Source organism: Anomaloglossus baeobatrachus, chromosome 9 (assembly GCF_048569485.1).
Source record: "Anomaloglossus baeobatrachus isolate aAnoBae1 chromosome 9, aAnoBae1.hap1, whole genome shotgun sequence".
NCBI lineage: Eukaryota > Metazoa > Chordata > Amphibia > Anura > Aromobatidae > Anomaloglossus > Anomaloglossus baeobatrachus.
In genome coordinates this window covers 34388192-34408974 of record NC_134361.1, presented here as the reverse complement: position 1 = coordinate 34408974, position 20783 = coordinate 34388192, and the positions used below count along the sequence as shown (strand labels likewise).

The 20783-nt window shown below is 44.2% G+C and overlaps 1 protein-coding gene across 4 annotated transcripts in view; it reads left to right on the top strand.

Annotated features, from left to right (window-relative positions):
* RYR1 (ryanodine receptor 1) overlaps positions 1-20783 on the top strand; it is a 189101-nt gene that overhangs the window by 111379 nt on the left and 56939 nt on the right. For 2 of the 4 annotated variants that reach the window (XM_075323524.1, XM_075323522.1), the window contains exons 49-70: positions 1399-1489; positions 1971-2111; positions 2202-2365; positions 4589-4667; positions 4747-4836; positions 5007-5150; positions 5765-5845; positions 5996-6071; positions 6260-6383; positions 7104-7219; positions 7629-7696; positions 9029-9150; positions 9389-9438; positions 11348-11408; positions 11510-11748; positions 14120-14201; positions 14291-14421; positions 14512-14832; positions 14919-15159; positions 15282-15369; positions 16659-16751; positions 17751-17765. In XM_075323524.1, the coding sequence (XP_075179639.1) occupies positions 1399-1489; positions 1971-2111; positions 2202-2365; positions 4589-4667; positions 4747-4836; positions 5007-5150; positions 5765-5845; positions 5996-6071; positions 6260-6383; positions 7104-7219; positions 7629-7696; positions 9029-9150; positions 9389-9438; positions 11348-11408; positions 11510-11748; positions 14120-14201; positions 14291-14421; positions 14512-14832; positions 14919-15159; positions 15282-15369; positions 16659-16751; positions 17751-17765 (2617 nt within the window). The remainder of the gene's footprint in view (positions 1-1398; positions 1490-1970; positions 2112-2201; positions 2366-4588; positions 4668-4746; positions 4837-5006; positions 5151-5764; positions 5846-5995; positions 6072-6259; positions 6384-7103; positions 7220-7628; positions 7697-9028; positions 9151-9388; positions 9439-11347; positions 11409-11509; positions 11749-14119; positions 14202-14290; positions 14422-14511; positions 14833-14918; positions 15160-15281; positions 15370-16658; positions 16752-17750; positions 17766-20783) is intronic. The other 2 variants (XM_075323525.1, XM_075323523.1) reach the window with 1 other exon arrangement.

Here is a 20783-nt window from a genome sequence, read left to right as displayed (position 1 = left end):
GGCCAGTGGTGCAATTATATGTCGCGGGCGGGGAGGACGCTGCTGCGCTGCGCTCGCTAACGCTCGGGTCCGGCGCTGCTGCGATGGCTGCTCGGTGGCTCGAGTGGTGGGCAGGATCCGGGGGCTCGAGCGGCGCTCCTTGCCCTTGAGTGAAAGGGGGTAGTTTGGTTTGGGGATTTGGTCCGTGACGCCACCCACGGGTTGTGGTGAGGTTGGGCACCACCGCTGCTGGTGACGGGGATCCCGGGAGCGATGGCAGGGAGCAGCTGGGATGTTGTTTCCCCCCTCCGTGGGTAGGGGTTGGTGGTCCCGGGGCCCGGTGAGATGACGGGGAGGCAGGGTTGGCAAGGTGCAGGATCGCCTGGACTGCACAGCGCGGTGCCGGATGGCACGTTTGAACTCACTCAGCCCCAAATGTACGCAAAGTCTCTGGTAAACCAAACGGCTGGATGGACGGGTCCTGCAGCCGACTGCTGTGACTTTTCCCGGACGGTTGGTGGTGGCTGCCTTTCCCTGCACCTTTGTGTATGTTCGGTCCCGATGGATTCCCACCGGTAACCCGCTCCCCAGCGTGTATATGTGCCGGAGGAGCCCTTTTGCCCGCAGGCTCTGGCCCTTGGAACTCTAGCTGTGGCGGTAGCTGTATTTCCTTTTGCTGGTCGGACGGTTGCCTTCAATCGGATCTTGGCTGTTAGGAAACCCCTGGTGTTCCGGTCACTGACGGATTTGACCTCTAATGGCGGCTCCAAGCCTGGTCGGGGTCCGCAGGCCCTGCCTGTGTGTGCTGGCTTCACTTCGCTCCCCGGTTCGGTACCGGCGGGCCACCGCCCGTCCCCGGTCCTACGGTTCCGTGTTGATCTGCCTCTCCTGCAGACGGCCACCACCGTCTGCCAACCTTGCTCTCAGTGACCGGGCCACACACCCGGACACGGTCAGTTGACTCCTCACTCTTCCACTTCCCTAACTGCACTCTACTTCTCACTCACTGATCTGACTTCCTTTTCCCGCCTCCAGGACTGTGAACTCCTCAGTGGGTGGGGCCAACCGCCTGGCTCCACCCCACCTGGTGTGGACATCAGCCCCTGGAGGGAGGCAACAAGGGTTTTGTGTCTGGCTGATGTGCCTGTCTCAGGGTGGGGGTGTGTGTTGTAGTACCTGTGATGACCTGGCTATTCCAGGGCGCCACATATACACTGTTCCGAATTACCATCAATCAGGAGCGCACCCCCATCAGCAAGCGGGAAGCCAGGATTATCTGTCCCAATTCCTCCATTATTGTGTTGTTACCTCCCGTGTTAGTTATATATCATAGCCTCCTCTACATTTCATTAGCTTATATAGAGTTTTGCCCGTTTCTTGCCTTTGCCTGGAATCATAAATGTGTCTGTCTCTTTCTAGATACCTCCGTCCATCAATGTTGCAGCACCTGTTGAGAAGGCTTGTCTTTGACGTTCCCATTCTCAATGAGTATGCCAAAATGCCATTGAAGGTAAGTACTTTTAAAGGGCTTCTCCACATTGGACAAATCCCAGGTAGTTAAAAGGGTCCCTTAAAATGAAAACATAAGATCACAAAATCCTGAGACTCAGACATCAGCAAATACCAGGAGACCTGGCATTAAGTGTCCAATTTGCTCCAGCGCCAAAATAGGGAAGACAACACCTACCTCTAGGAGCAGCAATTAGTAGCTGGCTCCGATCACTGCTGTTTAACTGCCTAAATGCAGCTGCCAATCTCAGACCGAGACATTTAAGTGGTACAGCATTGGTGGGGCAACCGTTCTGGTGCAAGGTGATGTGATTTCGGGGTACCAATTCCTACAGAAATTACCCATTGCTGCCATCTTTGTAGCCTATGGGAGGGCTTCAAAGAAGGTTTTTACTACATACTATAATGTTTAATACATTTCTTTCACAAATATGGCCATAGTAGGCATAGATAGTAATTATTCTTATTCTTGTTGGTTTAAGCTCCTCACCAACCACTATGAACGTTGCTGGAAATACTACTGTCTTCCAACGGGATGGGCCAACTATGGCGTGTCATCTGAAGAGGAGCTTCATCTGACGAGGAAACTTTTCTGGGGCATATTTGAGTCTCTTGCCCATAAGGTAACCCGATTTTAATTTTTTTTATAAACCAAAATTGAAATTGCCTTTCCAATTTTTTTATTTGCAAATTTTGGAACGTTTTATTTGCAGAAATTTGATGCTGATCTCTATAAGATCACCATGCCGTGTCTGTGCGCGATCGCCGGTGCCATACCACCCGACTATGTGGATGCCAGCTACTCATCAAAGACTGAGAAGAAGGCTTCTGTGGATGCTGAGGGAAACTTTGACCCCAAACCTGTGGAAACGCTAAAGTAAGTGGTCTTCTATGTACGAAACCCTTGAGGTCTTGAAAATTGTACTCTGATGGAAGCATCTCCACGGAAAGCTAAAAATTCCCTACATACTGTATATATAAGGTAATACAGTATTTAAGGAAGGAGTAAGATAAGTGTAACGCCTGCCTGGATCAACAGACTCAGGTGGGATGTAATGGACAGACTAGAGGGAAGCCACTCACCAAGCAGGACACCCAGAACCCTGAAACCCTTTAACCCCTATACAGGGATTTGGAATTACACAGGACCCTGGAGATTACTACCTGTGGAAGGCTGCAGTCCGATGAGAGTAGTCGTCAGGCAGGGTCAAACCAGGAATAGCAGAACAGGGACAGAATCGTCAGGCAAGGACGTAATCAGAAAACGTAGCAGAGCTCAAATCCAGATCGGGCAGCGAGGTACAAAAACAGCAGGCAGAAGGGTAGTCAGAAAACACGCAGAAGTCAGCACACAGTAATCACAAAACAGAATAGAGCGGACCAGGAGCCAGGAAATCAGAACAATCTCTGGCAGAGGTCAAGAGACAGGAGGGGAACTAAGAAGGGTGTGGGGTCTTCCCATTGGCTGTAGCTGAACGCTGGCAGACACACACCACCCACAGTTAGCCAGTGGTACTGCAGATCCTAAAATAACCCAGCCCAGTCGATGATCGGAGCCTGCGCCCACCGGTGCCGCTGGCATCGACTCCTCTCCCATCACCAGCACTATCCACGGCAGGAACATGGGGTCGTCTGGCGATCGAAGTGGAAGTCGCTGGAGCAGACTCCGGTGGTGACGTAACAATAAGGTTGTCCAACTTTGGGGACTTTTTTTTTATTTTTTTGTTTTGTTTTTACTTAAATGCATATATTTGTGTCACACTGGGGGCAGAGAGGACAACCGATGAGGAATGTAACACAAAAACGAGAAAACCAGGGAGAGAGAAGCGGGGTCAACTCCTAACACTCACCTGACTCTGATCCCTGCACTCCCTAACATCCTTAGACAGATTATTCCCCCGTGCGCCGTCACATACCTAGGCCCTCCTTGGCCTTCACTAGTAAGGGTGAGTTCAGGGCCAGCGAGACCCTAGGCACGTGACAACACATGAGGGGAATGACCCATCTAAGGACGTTAGGGAGTGCAGGGATCAGAGTCAGGTGAGTTTTAGGAGGTGACCTTGCTTCCCTCTCCCTACAGACGCTAGTCTCGCCACTGCAATAAGACAACACGAGGAAGATTAGACAAACAGGTTGGGGAAAGACATAACAAATAACACTCCACAGCTTCTCCAGTAGGAAACGTCTCAGCTGCAACCGTAGTGAACACCTAAGCTTCTCTAAAGACAGGCTGCTTCAAAGTGGACAGCATAGGTATGAGCTATAGCCAACAAAGGGAGGAGTGAGGAGTGAATACTTAGCAGAAGGGAGTGGCTGCAGCTGAGATTACAACTACCTGTTAGATCACTGCAGGATAGAAAGGAACCTTAACCCCTTCAGCATTGGGTGGAATTAAATACGTTCCAACTAAGGGTAAGCAATGAGCTGGCACTAAAGAGGATCTGCGATGAACAATACGTTGTGACCTTCTGATCCCAGATCTCCCCGAGATCATTTCAGGCCGTGATACACTAGTAACAATTTAGGGCTAGAAATCACTTTTGAAATTGGGTTTTATGAAAAAATGTTCATGATTTGTTTCTTACCAGCTCTTTCTTCCCCATGCATTCCACTTTTATATAGTCTTTGGTCATAAATCTGTTTAGAGGAGCTCTCAGAAATGCTTATATTCTTACCGTATTTTTTTTCCCACTGTTCCCAAGTAATTTTTTTCTTTTTATTAAATTGTCAATATGGTTTCAGAGATCTGGGTCTTTTTATCTAAAATTAGGATATATTTTCTCTTTTGTTTGTTTTTTTACTAAGGGGGCGTGGCTCACATGATCCTCGGGGGCGTGTCTTTAGGCTGCTGTGCAGTATTATCCTGAGCCACACCCCCTTGGTAAAAAAAAAACATAAAAATGAGCAATAAATAAAAAGGCCAATATCTCTGAAGTGTATGGTGGATTTAAAATAAAAAAGGAATTTTCTATGTTGGAGTTTTTGATCTCTGAATTACAAAATCAGATATCGAACCTCTATAAAGATGTAGTAACAATATATAAAATATGAAAAAAAAATCAGCTTAATTTAAAAATAACATTAATATTTGATATCACAGTGTAATCATCCCTGAAAAGCTGGATGGCTTCATCAACAAATATGCCGAGTACACTCATGACAAGTGGGCTTTTGAGAAGGTAAGGAGTTCTGCCTTGTATTCAGTACTATGAGGTTTACATGAGAATGGCTCCTGATAAAGCTTGTTCTTTGTTTCAGATACAAAATAACTGGTCCTATGGAGAGAGAGAGGATGAGGAAGCCAAAACACATCCCATGTTGCGCCCGTACAAAACCTTTTCCGAAAAGGTAAGTTTAAATTCTGAAACATTGGACGGTTTGGTGAAGTTATGTCTCGGATTTGCTCTTGTCCGGAAATTGTCATTGGACGGACAATGGTTTATCCATCAGATTATTGTCTAGATAGTTAAAAAGCAAATCACAAATGGATTCACATTATAGATTTCTCCTATTAACAGGACAAGGAGATCTACCGATGGCCGATCAAAGAGTCACTGAAAGCCATGATAGCGTGGGAATGGATGGTAGAAAAAGCCCGAGAGGGAGAAGAAGACAGGACTGAGAAGAAGACAAAAACACGGAAGATATCTCAAAGTGCCCAGGTAAAAGCTATCCATCTATCTATCCATGCATTCCTCTATCCATCCATCCCTCTATCCATCCATCATCCATCTATCTATTTATCTATCTATCCATCCATCTATCTATCCATCCATTTTTCTAGCTAGCTATCCATCCATCCCTCTATTTATCATTTGATCCATCCATCCCTCTATCTATCCATCCATCATCCATCCCTGTATCCATCCATCCCTCTATCTATCTATCTATTTATCTATCTAACCATCCATCCATCCATCCCTCTATTTCTATCCATCCATCCATCCCCCTATCTATCCATCCATCCCCCTATCCATCCATCCCCCTATCCATACATCCTTCTATCTATCTATCTATCCATCTATCCATCCCTCTATCTCTATCCATCCATCCAACCCTCCATCCATCCATCCTTCTATCTCTACCCATCCATCCAACCCTCTATCTATCCCTCTATTCCTCTAACTAACTATCCATCCCTCTATCCATCCATCCATCTATCCATCCATCCCTCTAGCTATCTATCCATCCATCCCTCTATCCATCCACTCATCTATCTATCCATCCCTCTATCTATCATTCAATATTTTACCATTTTACTTTTCGTACCTTTCAGCAAACCTATGATCCTGCAGTCCAAACATTTAGCCCTACCCCCATGGACCTCACTGGGATTACCCTGTCCAGAGAGCTTCAGGTCAGAATATCATTTAAATATATTACAGACTGAACAAGTATGAAAACAAAAAAATATCCAGATACATTGACGATGTTCTCATTGGCACACTATTATGGGCCTTTTGGAAATTTGTCGATAATGAACCTGTATTCTTTATCTCTGATTCAGTCAATGGCTGAGCAACTGGCAGAAAATTATCATAACACATGGGGGCGTAAGAAAAAGCTTGAGCTGGAGGCCAAAGGTAAGAACAGAAAATCCTCAGAGACAAAGTTTTCTGTTAGTTTCTATCCATCCCTTCATCAGTCCCATCTTTATGTGTAGTATTCTTGTACCAGGGAACAATTATCCACTTCTACTTTTATCTGTCCGTGTCCTGCTTGGTTTCTGTTTTTCTACCTAGTTTTAAATATAAATTACATTGGTTTACAGGCGGAGGAACGCATCCCTTACTTGTACCCTATGATACGCTGACTGCCAAAGAGAAGGCTCGGGACAGAGAGAAAGCGCAGGAACTTCTAAAGTTCCTCCAGATTAATGGTTATGCTGTGACCAGGTTGGTATCACAGGATTGTATATATCATTCCCATTTTGTACAGGATATTTTATCTACTGAATTTAGATACAAAACTTGGGTCTGAGAAAAGGAGCTTTTACATGGGTCGATAATCTGCCAAGAGAGAGATCGAAAACATGGCGGCGATCAATAGCTGAGTAAATGCTTGGTCATATTAATCACATGAAGACCAAACAATCACATTAACAATCATTTGTTCTCATATAGAAGGCCTTTAAATAAAACCTGTCACTTGCCATAGATATGTGTTTTGTTCCATGGTGTGAATGCCGCTGTTCTCCTGAATCCGGCGATGTTTTTCTTTTCCTCCTGCTCCTCTCCGTTCCTGAGATATGCCCCACTCTTTGCTGTATATAATGTTTCTCTTGTTACAACTGGGAGTGGTCCCTGAGAAGAATCACTCCCACTTGGCTAAAAAAGACTACAGGAAACATGAGGCCATATCTCAGGAACGGAGAGGCGCAGAAACAAAAGAAAAACATCGCCGGATTCAGCAGAACAGCGGCATTCGCACTAGATAAAAGAAAATTACATACAATATTTGGGGCAAGAAACAGGTCTGCTTTAAACTAGTGACGTTCAGCTTGATAAATGATCCTTGATCAAGTCAATCAGGACTTTATTGTACAACTAGCGGAGACTTCACTTGAACCGTGTGAAGGTGGAATACACCAAGATTACCATTTCCATTTCTTGCAGGGGGCTGAAGGACATGGAGCTGGACACCTCCTCTATTGAAAAGCGTTTTGCATATGGCTTCCTGCAGAAACTTCTAAAGTTAATGGACACAGCCCAGGAGTTCATAGCGCACTTAGGTATGAGGATCGTGAACTGTGAAACTGCTCCTGGAACAACCCTAAATCATATCAGACCCTAATCCATTATTTCGTAAGGTGGCCATACTCAGATACATTTTGTGCATACCCACCACTTTTGGTTGGTGGGACCAGCTCACTATGTAGTATGTATAGGCTACAGAGGGATGGGGCTGTTGGATTTCAGCATGCCCAATCCTTCCAGTTGACTTAGGACCCTCTCCACACGCATAATATATGCACCCCTGGCTCTGGCTCTTTAGGAAAAGTTGTGTATTCAGCAAACCAGACCATAAGATATTGAGAATAAAAATTACAATTTTTTTCACCAACCTCTGATTGTCTTGGTGTTGTCCTTGACTTTGACTTTGGCTCCTCCCAGACATTTTGTTCTATTTTGACATTTCAGAGGCCGTTGTCAGCAGTGGGAGAGTAGAGAAATCCCCTCATGAACGGGAAATTAAGTTCTTTGCAAAGGTATGTGGGCTTTTGTTTTTTCTTATATTTTTAGCCATATCTACCGGTATGTACAGAGGCGTAGTTTGGGTGGGATAACCGGGGTATGTCCCATGTCTTGGGGCCTGGAGAAGACCAATAAGCCATTTTTTTGGGGGATCCATGATACTTAGATATTGGAATAGGATTGGTAAGTGAAAAATTACCCCGGGTGAACACAAGTCCATCCGTAGCGCCTAACAATACAGCAAGAAATATCCATAAAGAAGAACAGGAATTTTTAAAAAATGGGGAATACGATGACACTCAGCTCAAAACGATGAAGATCAAAATGTCAATCTGTCACTGTTCATCTCTGTGGAAGGAGGAGGTGAGCTGTCACATAACCTATTGTGAATGGTGGGTGCTGTGTTATTTACTGTACATAGAGGTGTTAGTCATTGCACAGGAGGAAGAAGAGGTGGGCTGTGATATCTATTTGAATGGTGGATCCTGTGTTATATACTGTATATAGAGGTGATATCAGTTATTGTACAGGAGGAGGTGAGTTGTGATATCACCTATTGTGATTGGAGGTCCTGCATTATCTGTTACTGTGCCACGGACCGGGCTTACCCTGGAGGGGTGTGGCTAAGTGCCTCCCTAGTTTTCAGCAGAGACTCTAATGGTGAGGATGGATTGGACTGCCGGTAGACATCAGGTACCACTTCAGGGCAGTCCCCAGTACTGCAGCAGCTTACCCAAGAGTCAGAAAAGGAGTAACCGAGGCCAAGCAGGACAGAGCGGGTGGTGGAGACTGACTGGATCATTTAGTATGTTTAGGAGGCAGGTTGGAGGGACAAGTACAGGAGGCAGGAACAGTTCAGGTACAGGAACAGACAGGACAGCCTGACACAGGAGACAGACAGGACGGGTACTGGTACTAAAGACAGACTGGTCGGTTTTGGGTACTTGGAAGGCAGGATGGGTTCAGGAACAGGAGACAGGCAGAACAGAATTGGACAGACAGCAGAGTGGTGTACTAACAGAATCAAGCTCATCAGGACCCTAATTGCTCAGGTACCTCACCACAGGGGAAGGTGCCTTAAATATCCAGTGCCTCCAATCCATAGGTTGGGGACCACTTACTGCCTGTTTAAGAGGCAGGTAGTGCGTGTGCTCGTGCCATAAAGACATTGCCAGGAGACCTGCATGGCAAGCACAGGCCCTGGAGTCTTTTTTGCATAATGGAAGTGGTCTTCAGACGCTGATTGGGAGGTAGTAGACCATTATTTGCCATGTTCTCTGACTGACAAGATGCTTCGTATGGAAAGCATTTTTAGTCACTAGGTGATGCTATTTTTCCACTTTCAGATCCTTCTTCCGCTTATCAACCAGTACTTCAAGAACCATTGCCTCTACTTCTTGTCTACACCAGCAAAGGTCCTAGGCAGTGGTGGACATGCATCGAACAAAGAAAAGGAAATGATTGCTAGGTTAGTGATCAGTGTTATCAGAATTACTTGGCTGGTAAATGCGTGTAAGTTGTTGGATTGAAACGCGTCGTGTTGGATGGGTTTGGCACATTTTATATCTGTATGTGGATTTCTGCAGTCTGGTGGGATGTAGGAGTTCCCATTGTGGTTTATAGAATTGTTGTACCTGTACCTTAGACTCACTTTCGCTGTCTCTTCCCCTCCTTCCCCCTGTACCTGCCTCTCTCACCCTTCTTAGCCTTTTCTGTAAGGTGGCAGCTCTGGTTCGGCACCGCGTGTCTTTGTTCGGTAAGCAGTGAGATATTGCTGCTGTGAAGGTCTTCTCATTCCACTAATCTTTACTGCATGAGCTGATTACTCCACCCCACCCCACCCCATACTGACTGCTCCCAAAATCTACTGGATCCACTTGTTTTATTTTCCTCTGGATTTGTGGTGTTGAAGGGGGCTGTCAAAGTTTAAGTTTTGCTTTGGTCAAGTTAAAAAAAACAAAAACTTGTCGGCAGGATTTACCTCTGTAAACCGTTCCCACTGTTTGTCACCACCTTATAAAAAACTTACTATGCAAATAAAGGTATGAGAGTGCAGTGGGTGTATGTGGCCCCTTTTAAGAGTCTTGGTCAATCTGTATTAAGCCAGGCCCTCACCATTCAATTTATGTGGATGCAACTACATCCTCATCAACAGACTGAAAAAAATAAGATGCCCTAATAGTAGGGCTGAAAAATGAGCGAATGCGCAGAGCAAGTAATCAACTTTGCGCTGTGCATGCACTGAACGTGAGCTCAGGATCAATATAAATACAGAGCCGCGCACGGTCAAAGACTGTGGACATGCACCAGTTTTACGCTAGGGTGACCCGAGCATATAAAATAATCTGTCCGAATCTCTTCTAGAAAAGTTGGACATTCTCACTTGTCAGCCATGTGCTGTCCGTATACAATCCGTTATTTTTTATACTCGGCAGCTACCGTGTTTCCCCGAAAATAAGATATATACTGTATGTCTTATATTATATTTTGCCCCATAAAATGTGCTAGGGCTTATTTTCGGGGTAGGTTTTATTTCCGGGAAACACGGGTTGGGTTAAGTTTGTCCCCCGCTCCTCCAGTAGAATCATACTTTCCAGACCCCCTGATGTCCGAGTCGTTCCCAGGTCCCCCTGCGATCCTCGGCGGCGGCGGGTGCTCCCAACAGGTGAGCTCCACAGAGGTCCTCCCCTGCTTCTGGCCACCACTCACATACACATCACATCGCAAGCACACACACACACACAACATCCGGTAATACCATATTGCTTCTGGCCGGCAGAGGGATCTGAGACGTAGTTCAGTGCAGCGTGAGGACCTGCGGTGGAACGCATCAATACGTTGCACTGCAGGTCCTCGCATTCCACTGCATCCCAAGTCCTGGAAGCAGTACGGTATCACCGGATGTGTATGTGTGTGTGTTCCACCGCAGGTTCTCTATAGTTCTACCGCAGGTCCTCCCGTTCGGGTTTGTTGAGTATGATTGCGGGACCTTCTTTCTTCTCTCTTTTGGGGGGTGTCTCCTTTCTATAATGAAGTGTTCTGCAGTATTCTGGAACTTTTTTTTTTCGCTGCAAGGACACTTCCTTATTGAACTGCAACTAGGGCTTATTTTTGGGGTAGGGCTTATATTTAAACCTTACTCCGAAAAGGCCGAAAATTACTGCTAGGGCTTATATTCGGGAAAACACGGTAGTAATCTTTTACAAGACCATTTACAGTCTCCCATCTTACAGAATTGTAATGTATCTGTAAATATTGGATGCTGTACTTATGGTCTGTACGGCATCCGATTTTTTTTTTTTCTGTACCGATTCCGGAGTCAAATCGCAGCGTGCCGAATACGGCTGCACATTGGTCTGAGTGCAATCCCTTTTATACGCTCATGTGAGCGAGCCCTTAGAACCAGAAAGGGTTTAACAAACCTTGACCAGGACTCCTAGACAGTCCAGGTACACCCAGGGGACTCTTGAGTGTTCATTTGCATTGACCGTTTAAGAAGGTATGTGGCGCAACAACTTACTAATATGGTAGTTATAACTTAAGAAAGTTGTTTTCCAGTCACAAACGGTGGTGCGAGATTTATATAGGGGTAAATTTTGTTGAGACGTATCCTTTAAGGAATGTATGACTTTCTACTAAATTAATATATTGCAATATTCCCTCAGGAACTGATGCTTCAGCTATTGTCAACTGTCTGCACATCTTGGCACGTTCTCTGGATGCCAGGTGACTATGCAAATATTGAAATATATGAGCATAATTGTCATATTTTCTTCATCTCATCTCTCACATAAGAACATATGCCTCTCAATTAACCTTCTCTACAGGACAGTAATGAAGTCTGGCCCAGAGATAGTCAAGGCCGGTTTACGTTCCTTCTTTGAGGGTGCATCTGAGGACATTGAGAAGATGGTGGAGAACCTAAAACTTGGAAAAGTTTCTCAATCCAAAACCCAGGTCAAGGGCGTGTCCCAAAATATCAATTACACCACAGTGGCCCTCTTGCCAGTTCTGACATCTCTCTTTGAGCACATTGCTCAACATCAATTTGGAGATGATGTTATATGTAAGTTATAGGGTTTGATGTTGGGGAAGGGTCATCAAAAAAGTTCATGTCAAACACAATAGACTTTGTATGGAATTAACAAATCTGAAATACTATTTCCAATCTGGTGTCTTTATAAATCAGTTTGCAATACCGGAAAAAAACTCTCATTCAGCCTATTCCCTAGTGTTAGATTAGCTCGATCTACTCAACAATGGGTCCTCTCATCAGATCTTGTCCAGTAGGTATGGCCAAAGAGAACACAGACAACACACTAACGTGTCAATTCAATATGGCTTTGAAGAAGGTCCCAGATAAAATTTGGGCATGTGTACAAAGTGTAAAAAGTGCTATAGTAAATTCCAGTATATAAGCAAGAATCACTAAAGGTCAAAACCTCACGATCACTTACAGTTGTGCCACACATGCAATAGAACATTTCTATAACTAGCAAGAATATTTTTTTCCTCCAGTCAAAAAGCCATTTTCTTTGGGAGTACTGTCAAGACATCTGCTAGGCGATCTCTGCGGTGTGAACATCATCATAATTCACCAAAACCTGAATTCCATCATGAATTTCTTTAGATCCTATTTTCTTTTTCCATGTACAACAATCTAAATGAACCAGTATTCATGAGCAAAAATCAAAACATGTCCAGACAGCTACCAGGAAACGTAAACAAAGACCTATATAGATACAGTAGACACTTCTTCAAGGAAAGGAGACACCCCTGAAAAAGAAAACAGACACCCCTAAATGAATCACACACACCAAACCCCCCCCCTAGACCCAAAACAATTAGCGTTGGCAAGTGCCAATGGTGGATGGGCTCTCACATACAGATTTGCATCACTCCTGTCAAAGGTGCATCATTGTCAGGTCCTTTGCCATTCCAGTTGCGTTCCACAACAGACAAGTGTGGTGGTTGGCTCCCCTTGGTCACCAAAAGAAGCCACAACACTCCGACATGGAGCGATGCCAGCGGTACTACCCAATCTGGGTGTGAGAGCCCCGCACTGGCTAACCCTTATTCTTCTGAGTGCAATTCTTTAGGGTTGTCTGTTTCCCTTGATGAAGGGTCTATGGTATCTGTCCTGCTGTATTCTATTTACTCTTTTACAAGTATAGTGATAGCTGCCTGGACATTTTTTTATTGAACTGTAAATAGGGTTTATTTTTGGAATACGGCTTATATTTCAGCATACTCCCAAAATCCTGTAAAAATGTGCTAGGCCTTAATTTTGTGGTAGGTCTTATTTTCAGGACAACAGGGTATATACAGAGCTCATTCACAGATGCGATAATTATCTAGAGCAGAATATAATCTAATATATAAAGCTGTGTGTGTGTGTGTGTGTGTGTGTGTGTGTTTATATATATATGTATGTCCGCTAAAGGAATCCACACCATCACATTTACAATCACAAAATTTTGCACAGACTCCTCATGTGACTCAGGGAACACCATAGACTATGTTTTGATTGGAAAATTTAACCCTGCGCTTTACAGTTATTCGCCAGAAAAACCTGCCTCCATTAAAGTCAATGGAGCTGGGAGCTATAGGTCATTAATAGGAGCTGTGATTGGTTGCTATAGGCAAAGAAGGACATTCTTAGTATAAGAAGCTTATGTGTGAGGTAATGTGATATCGCTGGGGAGACGAATAGAGAGAGACAGAGACAGACACAGAGAGAGACAGACAAATAAACACAGACAGAGAGAGAGACAGAGAGAGGCAGACCAACAGAGACAGACAGAGAGAGAGAGAGGCAGACGGAGAGACAGAGAAACAGGTATAGAGAGAGACAGACAGAGATAAACAGACAGAGACAGGCAGATAAAGAGGGAGACAGATAGAGCGAGAGAGTGGGAGAGAGACACTTAGTTACTATCCCGGGCAACGCCGGGTACTACAGCTAGTACATATATAAAGCTCGTTCACAAAAATACTACTCCATAAAGTGACATACCTCTTTGCCTCAATTCATTTCTAGAAGGCATACATAGTTAAGCCTACAAGTATAGGAAAACCTCAAACAGCCTAAGCTGTCAATAAATAATAATACTTGGCTTAATAGCTCCTGTTTGCTGCATTTCTCCCCTCTTTCATTTCTCTAGGGGTTCATCAGGGGCTTCCAACAATGGGGGTAGGTAGAGGATTTAATGGCTGTATCCGTACCACTAAGGCCAAAAAGATTTCTGTGTAGGCATCCGTAAACAGCACAGGCTGTTTGACGTTTACCTATACCTGTAGGCTTAACTATATATATATACCTATATATACCTCTTAGAAATGAATTGAGACAAAGAGGTATCATCTCTCTCCTCTTTATGCCTTTTTTATATTATTTTATTACACCATTGACGTCTTGTCTTCCTCTGTCACATCAGTGGATGATGTCCAAGTCTCCTGCTACAGAACATTGTGCAGTATCTACTCTCTGGGAACCACTAAGAACCCCTATGTTGAAAAGTAAGGTCGTTCATCATCACGTACAATTAATAGATTTTGTGGAAAAGAAAATTTCTAGATGTAAAATTTGCCTCTGTGTCCTATATCAGACAGCGTCCAGCTTTGGGAGAGTGTCTGGCCAGGCTTGCCGCTGCCATGCCTGTGGCTTTCTTGGAACCATACCTGAATGAGTATAATATCTACTCGGTTTATACCACCAAGTCTCCTCGGGAGCGTGCCAGTAAGTTTGAGTAGAAAACACTATTAAAAAAAAAAAATCAATTCTCATACAGTTCTTATCTAAATTTTTACTTTTTTAAATTTCTCATAGTCCTGGGTCTTCCCAACTCTGTTGAAGAAATGTGTCCAGACATTCCTGATCTCCAGACTTTGACGAGGGAAATTTCGATGTTGGCTGAGTCTGGTGCTCGATATACGGAGATGCCACATGTCATTGAAGTAACACTGCCTATGCTGTGTAATTATCTTCCTCGCTGGTGGGAAAGAGGACCAGAGAACATCCCAGATGACTCTTCACCTTGCTGCACAAGTGTCACCTCTGAACATCTCAATGCTCTTCTGGGAAACATCCTCCGAATTGTTGTCAACAACCTTGGCATAGACGAGGCCTCCTGGATGAAGAGACTAGCGGGTATTTTATCAGGCTTAGTTTGTGTTTTTGAAGGATAGTCGGTAACACCAAGATTATAACACTCATATAAAATTTGTTTCTACCAGTGTTTGCCCAACCCATTGTAAGTAAGGCGAAGCCAGAGCTCCTTCGATCCCATTTCATTCCCACTATGGAGAAGCTGAAAAAACGGGCAGGTAAAGTTGTGGCAGAAGAAGATCAGCTACGTCTGGAAGTCAAGAGTGAATCTGAAGATTCAGAGAGTCTGATTCGTGATGAGTTCTCCGTTTTGTGCCGAGACCTCTACGCTCTTTATCCTCTACTTATCCGCTATGTGGACAACAACAGGTATAATAACCAACAGGCCAAAATAAAGGATTAATGTCATCATCCTAATGAGCCATCAAAACTTCTTATTGTGATCTGGAGTGACGTTGGCATTACCAATAGATTTCTGTACTTTTTCCTAGAGCAAACTGGCTGACAGTACCCAACTGTGATGCAGAAGAACTCTTCCGCATGGTTGGAGAAGTGTTTATCTTCTGGTCCAAGTCCCATGTAAGTTCTAAGCAGGCTTAGCTCCTGAGGCCACTTCCTACAGCCTCCCCTTACGTGAGACACCCATATTTGGTAACATGGGCTAAGGATAATATTCAGGTCTGACTCCAATTTAAAGACATCTGTTTTGAGGTAGCATGAGAAGCCCTTGATGAAATGTTTCAGGGTGGAGGAGAACCGATTCTTCTTAGGCTAGTTTCACACTTGCGTTGGACGGCTTCCGTAGCATTGCATTGTGTGACGGATGCAACGGATGCGTTGCATGTAGTGGCACAACGCAATGCTACGGATCGTACAAAATAACGGAAAGCGTTATTTATTTATTTATTTATTTTTCTTCTTTACAGTACCGGCAGCCGACTATTGTGAATGATCAGCTGATCGCTCTTAATAGCCGGCGGCCGAGCGCTCTCACATGCCGGCGGCCGAGCGCTCAGCTGAGCGCTATAACATGCCGGCGGCCGGGCGATCAGCTGAGTGCCCTGACATGCCGGCGGCCGAGCGCTCAGCTGAGTGCCCTGACATGCCGGCGGCCGGGCGATCAGCTGAGTGCCCTGACATGCCGGTGGCCGAGCGTTCAGCTGAGTGCCCTGACATGCCGGCAGCCGAGCGCTCAGCTGAGTGCCCTGATATGCCGGCGGCCGAGCGCTCAGCTGAGTGCCCTGACATGCCGGCGGCCGAGCGCTCAGCTGAGTGCCCTGACATGCCGGCGGCCGAGCGCTCAGCTGAACGTTCGGCCACCGAGAAATAAAATAAAGTTTGTGATTAAAAAAAAAAAAAAAAAGAGAGCATGCGCAGTGAAAAATAAAGGTTTCCGCTGCTCAAAAAAAATGTTACATGCAGCATTCCATCCGCCAGGCACAGCGTCAAAATAACGACGCTGCGTCGTCCAGCGGATGCAACACTGACACTTGCGTTACAGTGCGTCGTCCATACAAGTCTATAGAGAATAGCGCAGTGCGTTAACGGACTGCGCTATTCTCCATAGTGACGGACTGTGCTGAACGCAAGTGTGAAACTAGCCAAAGGAGACCAACTGAATATGGAGTTTTCTTAGTTTAGCCATCTCGCTAGTTTACTTTTCTTCCAGGAAAGACCACATTTGCATTTCTTTTGAAGCATAAAAGTCCTGGTAAATTTCCCTTCTAGTAACTACCACTAATTTTCCGATACCTGTTGAAGAAGAGAAGGGAACACTCCCAAGAATTTTTTTAAAATTAAGATTTTAAGTAGTATCATCAGTTAAGGTATGAAAAAGATATAATCTAATATTTCACCTTCTCTACTAGAACTTTAAACGAGAGGAACAGAATTTTGTGGTACAGAACGAAATCAACAACATGTCCTTCCTCACCGCAGACAGCAAAAGCAAAATGTCCAAGGTGGGTTGACCATTCAAAGGTTCTCCAGTGAGCTCTCGAATTACATCTTTAGCATCTACCTCCTACCATCGTAACAATTACATTCCTCAGCTTTGACACTTACCATATTTGCCTACACACTACATAGTAGATTTTCAAGCTAAATGTGCACATCAAAAGTATGGTGATAACTTACACTACCTGACAGAAGTTCTGTCACTTATCCATGTTATGTAAAGAAAAGCTTATAACCTAACTTTAAATTCATCCATTGGTTTTATAAATTACTCTTTTGAAAGCTGAAACCCTCCCAAATTTGGTTTAGGTTATGAAAATAAAGTTGCTGCAAAGCAAAGGATTTTTGGCATGTTGTCAGAGGTCAAGTTGCAGTTCAAGTGAAGGTCTGGGGTGCTGGGTTTCTTTTTATACACACCCACTAATTAACCGATCATTTAGTGAGCACAGGTGACGATGTAAACTAGGATTGGGTGCATTATATGACAAGGTGACAAAGCTTTTGTCTTGCCAAAATCTGACCTTTCTGTGTTCATTAAATGATCAATATTTCAGCTTTGCAGCAACTTTATTTTCCTAACCTAAACCAAATTTGGGAGGGTTTCAGCCTTCAAAAAAGTAATTTATAAAACCAATGGATGAATTTAAAGTCAGGTTATAAGCTTTTATTTACATAACATGGATAAGCGACAGCACTTCTGTCAGGGAGTATATGTATAAGGAATATACACTATATAGGTAGGTTCTTCACAACATGAAGAGTTCTACAACCAACAATGGACGAGATGTATACCGAGATACGTTCTCGAGCAGCCATTGGAGATATTTTTGGTGTTACGAGTCCTAGGTCTTCTTCCAATGATCTTATTAGTCTTATGTATGTTTTTATTTTACATACTTAAATCATCGCAATTTGACTCTTTTTTAAATTTTTAGCTTATTAGATGTTCTACATTTCCAGTTTATTCTGTAACATATATGCTTCTCTCTTTGTTCCCTTGTTAGTCTGGAGACAGCCAGGTCAGCAGTCAACCTCTTTTCTTGTGGTGGGGCTGCTGCGTTATTGCCCTCTGCCTGTGTGGGAAGCATGGCTACTTCCGTCTGTCTGTCCTGCTTTCACTTGTATATCACTTCCGTCACTGAAGTGCCGTGTAACGCTGTACAGTATCGGCCACTCTTAGTTTGTACAGTCCGTAGCTGAAAAAAATATTGGTCCTAGAGAAATAATTCAAGGACTCCTTTCACTTTACTGCCTGAAAGTTCTTGTAGGATATCCTAAGATGGGTAGGTCAGTGTAGGGAATTTAAGTTATTGATAGATTTATTCTGATATTACATAATTATGGATAAAGATTCAGGCCTCATTCGGTCCATACACACAGTCTGCTTCTTTACCTTCACCTCGAAGGTTATGGCTTGAGATTTAATACACTTTTTGAACCCTTTAGTTCAATTTAACAGATTGCGTGTGATAAATAAATATATATATTTATATTAATGCCTCTGTTCTCCTGAATCCGACGTTGTTTCTCTCTTGTTCCTGCACCTCTCCATTCTTGAGATTCAGCCTTTTTTTTCCCTGTGTGTGATTTAAACCTTTATCGCCAAGTGGGTGTGGCCCACAGTGCTGCTTTGTTGGCGTCTGCAGAAAACCACACCCTTTTGACAAAAAAGACTAAGGTTACATACAGGAAAAAAAACAGGCGACCATGTCATGGGGTCCTTCTCCCATATCACACAATCAACAGAGCGAGAGATGAGTGAACAATCCAAAGAACCTTTATTCCATGCAAGTTAAAAGGTCCATCAAATAATCCACCACACGGAGGGTAAAGTAGAGGGTAAAGGGATAAATGTCCCGGGTATCAGTCACAACCCTCCAGCAGTCCTTTTCAACAGCTCTCTGCCTGTAGCTGCAGCTTCTCCCCTAGAGGATCAATCTTCCTACTTGTCTCTTGTCCTTCCCAGCCAAACTAAATAATCCCCCAGGTAAGCAGAAAGTTTAGATCAGTGGTTCCCAAACTCCAGTCCTCACGACCCCCAACAGGTCTTGTTTTCAGGATTTCCTTAATATAGCACAGGTGATGCCTTGATAATGATTCCATCACCTGTTCAATAGTAAGGAAATCCTGAAAACATAACTTGTTGGGGGCATGAGGACTGGAGTTTGGGAAACACTGATTTAGATGGATCCCAGGCCCCCCTCCCCCAGACTTAAGGCCGCTTTACAAGCAAAGATATCGCTAGTGATCTCGTTAGCTAGGTGACACGCCCAGATCTTTGCTACGATTTGCTGAGATCGCTCATAGGTCATTTTGTAGCGGTCACACGTACCCATCTCACAAATGACGCTACATCGTTCAGCGATATATTGTTTGACCAAGGAGGTTGTGTGGACACCGTCACACAGCATTCCTCCCAACGATTCCGGCAACAACAGAGGCGTATAATTGTCCATAGCATACACCCTGGCGTGACTCCAATCAGAGTGGAGGAGGCGTGGAGCATTGCTCGTAACAACACGCACGCGTCGCTGATGACGGACGCACTACGATGTTTGTCGTTGGCAGGGTGTCAAACGTAGCAATATGTCTGCTGCGTTCCAAACGACAAAAAATATTTTGAAAATGAACGATGTGTCAACGACGGTCTTTATTCCATGCAAGTCAAAAGGTCCATCAAATAATCCACCATACGGAGGGTAAAGTAGAGGGTAAAGGCATAAATGTCCCGGGTATGAGTCACAATCCTCCAGGAGTCCTTTTCAACAGCTCTCTGCCTGTAGCTGCAGCTTCTCCCCCAGAGGATCAAACTTCCTGCTTGTCTCTTTTTCTTCCCAGCCAAAGTCAATAATCCCAAAGTTAAGTAGAGAGTTTAGGTAGATCCCAGGCCCCCCTCCCCCAGACTTTGGGGACAAAAGCCCGGTAGGGGGTGATTTGTCTGCAAACAGGACAATGTACACAGAATGGACCTAAAATACGAACCTACACAAAATTACCCCCCATATTCCACCATCACAGACCATATCTCAGGAACGGAGAGGCGCAGGAACGAAAGAGAAACAATGTCGGGTTCAGGAGAACAGTGGCATTTACACCAGGTTAAATAAATTATACATTTATGTAAAGTGACAAATGAAACAAGATTATATGTTACTTGAACTTTATGAGCCACATTTTCCAAACCTCAGGGCAAGGTCTATAAGGCCTATTGAACTATTTAACTTAATTAAAGGGATAGCACATCACCATCGGAGCAGTCCCCCAAACATGGCAGTGGTGTGGAGGACCCTGCAACGTATTGCCCATTGGAAAAGGCCACCCTACGCCAGTGCCATATCTACCGAGGGTGATAATTGGACACCTTTATGCCCCATATGCTACTAAGTTAGAAGTTGAGAATTACCAAACTTCTCACAGAGGAGTTGGCAGGAGTCATTTTCTTTTTTTTTTGTCAAAAAAGTGAAAGGAGGTCAGATAGACGGATGATTTTGCATGTTCTCTGCAGCCACTCCAGAAACCGGAACGGCTGTATGTTTTCTGCCTGAGCAACACATGGCACGTCAAATGTGTTGGCACAGAGTGAGGGCACAGATGTGGGTGAAAACGGAGGTGCAGGAAGGCTGCACTCTTCCGAAAATGTGCTTTTATTTAATTGCTTTATTGCAATCTTCTTTGTCTGCCTTGGAGGATGATGTTTTTTTTTCTGTGGATTTCTTTAGAAGTTTTTTTTATTTTTGTATTTTATTAAAAATGCAAATTCTGCCAATGTTTTCACAACAGAGAGAAATGCAGTCTGCTTTAATGTCCATTAACATGGACAAATGTTTGGTAATAATATGGTCTATGTAAAGACACTGACATGTGCGCAATGACCAGAAATGTATGGAAAGCAAATGTTCTACAAGTCCATCAATAATGTATCTATTGCTTGCTGAATAATGCGCTAAGGGTAAGATCATTGTGACTGCGCCATGGGCCGGGCTGACCTGGAAAGGTGTGACTAAGTGACTACCTGATATTCACTAGCGCCTCAGATG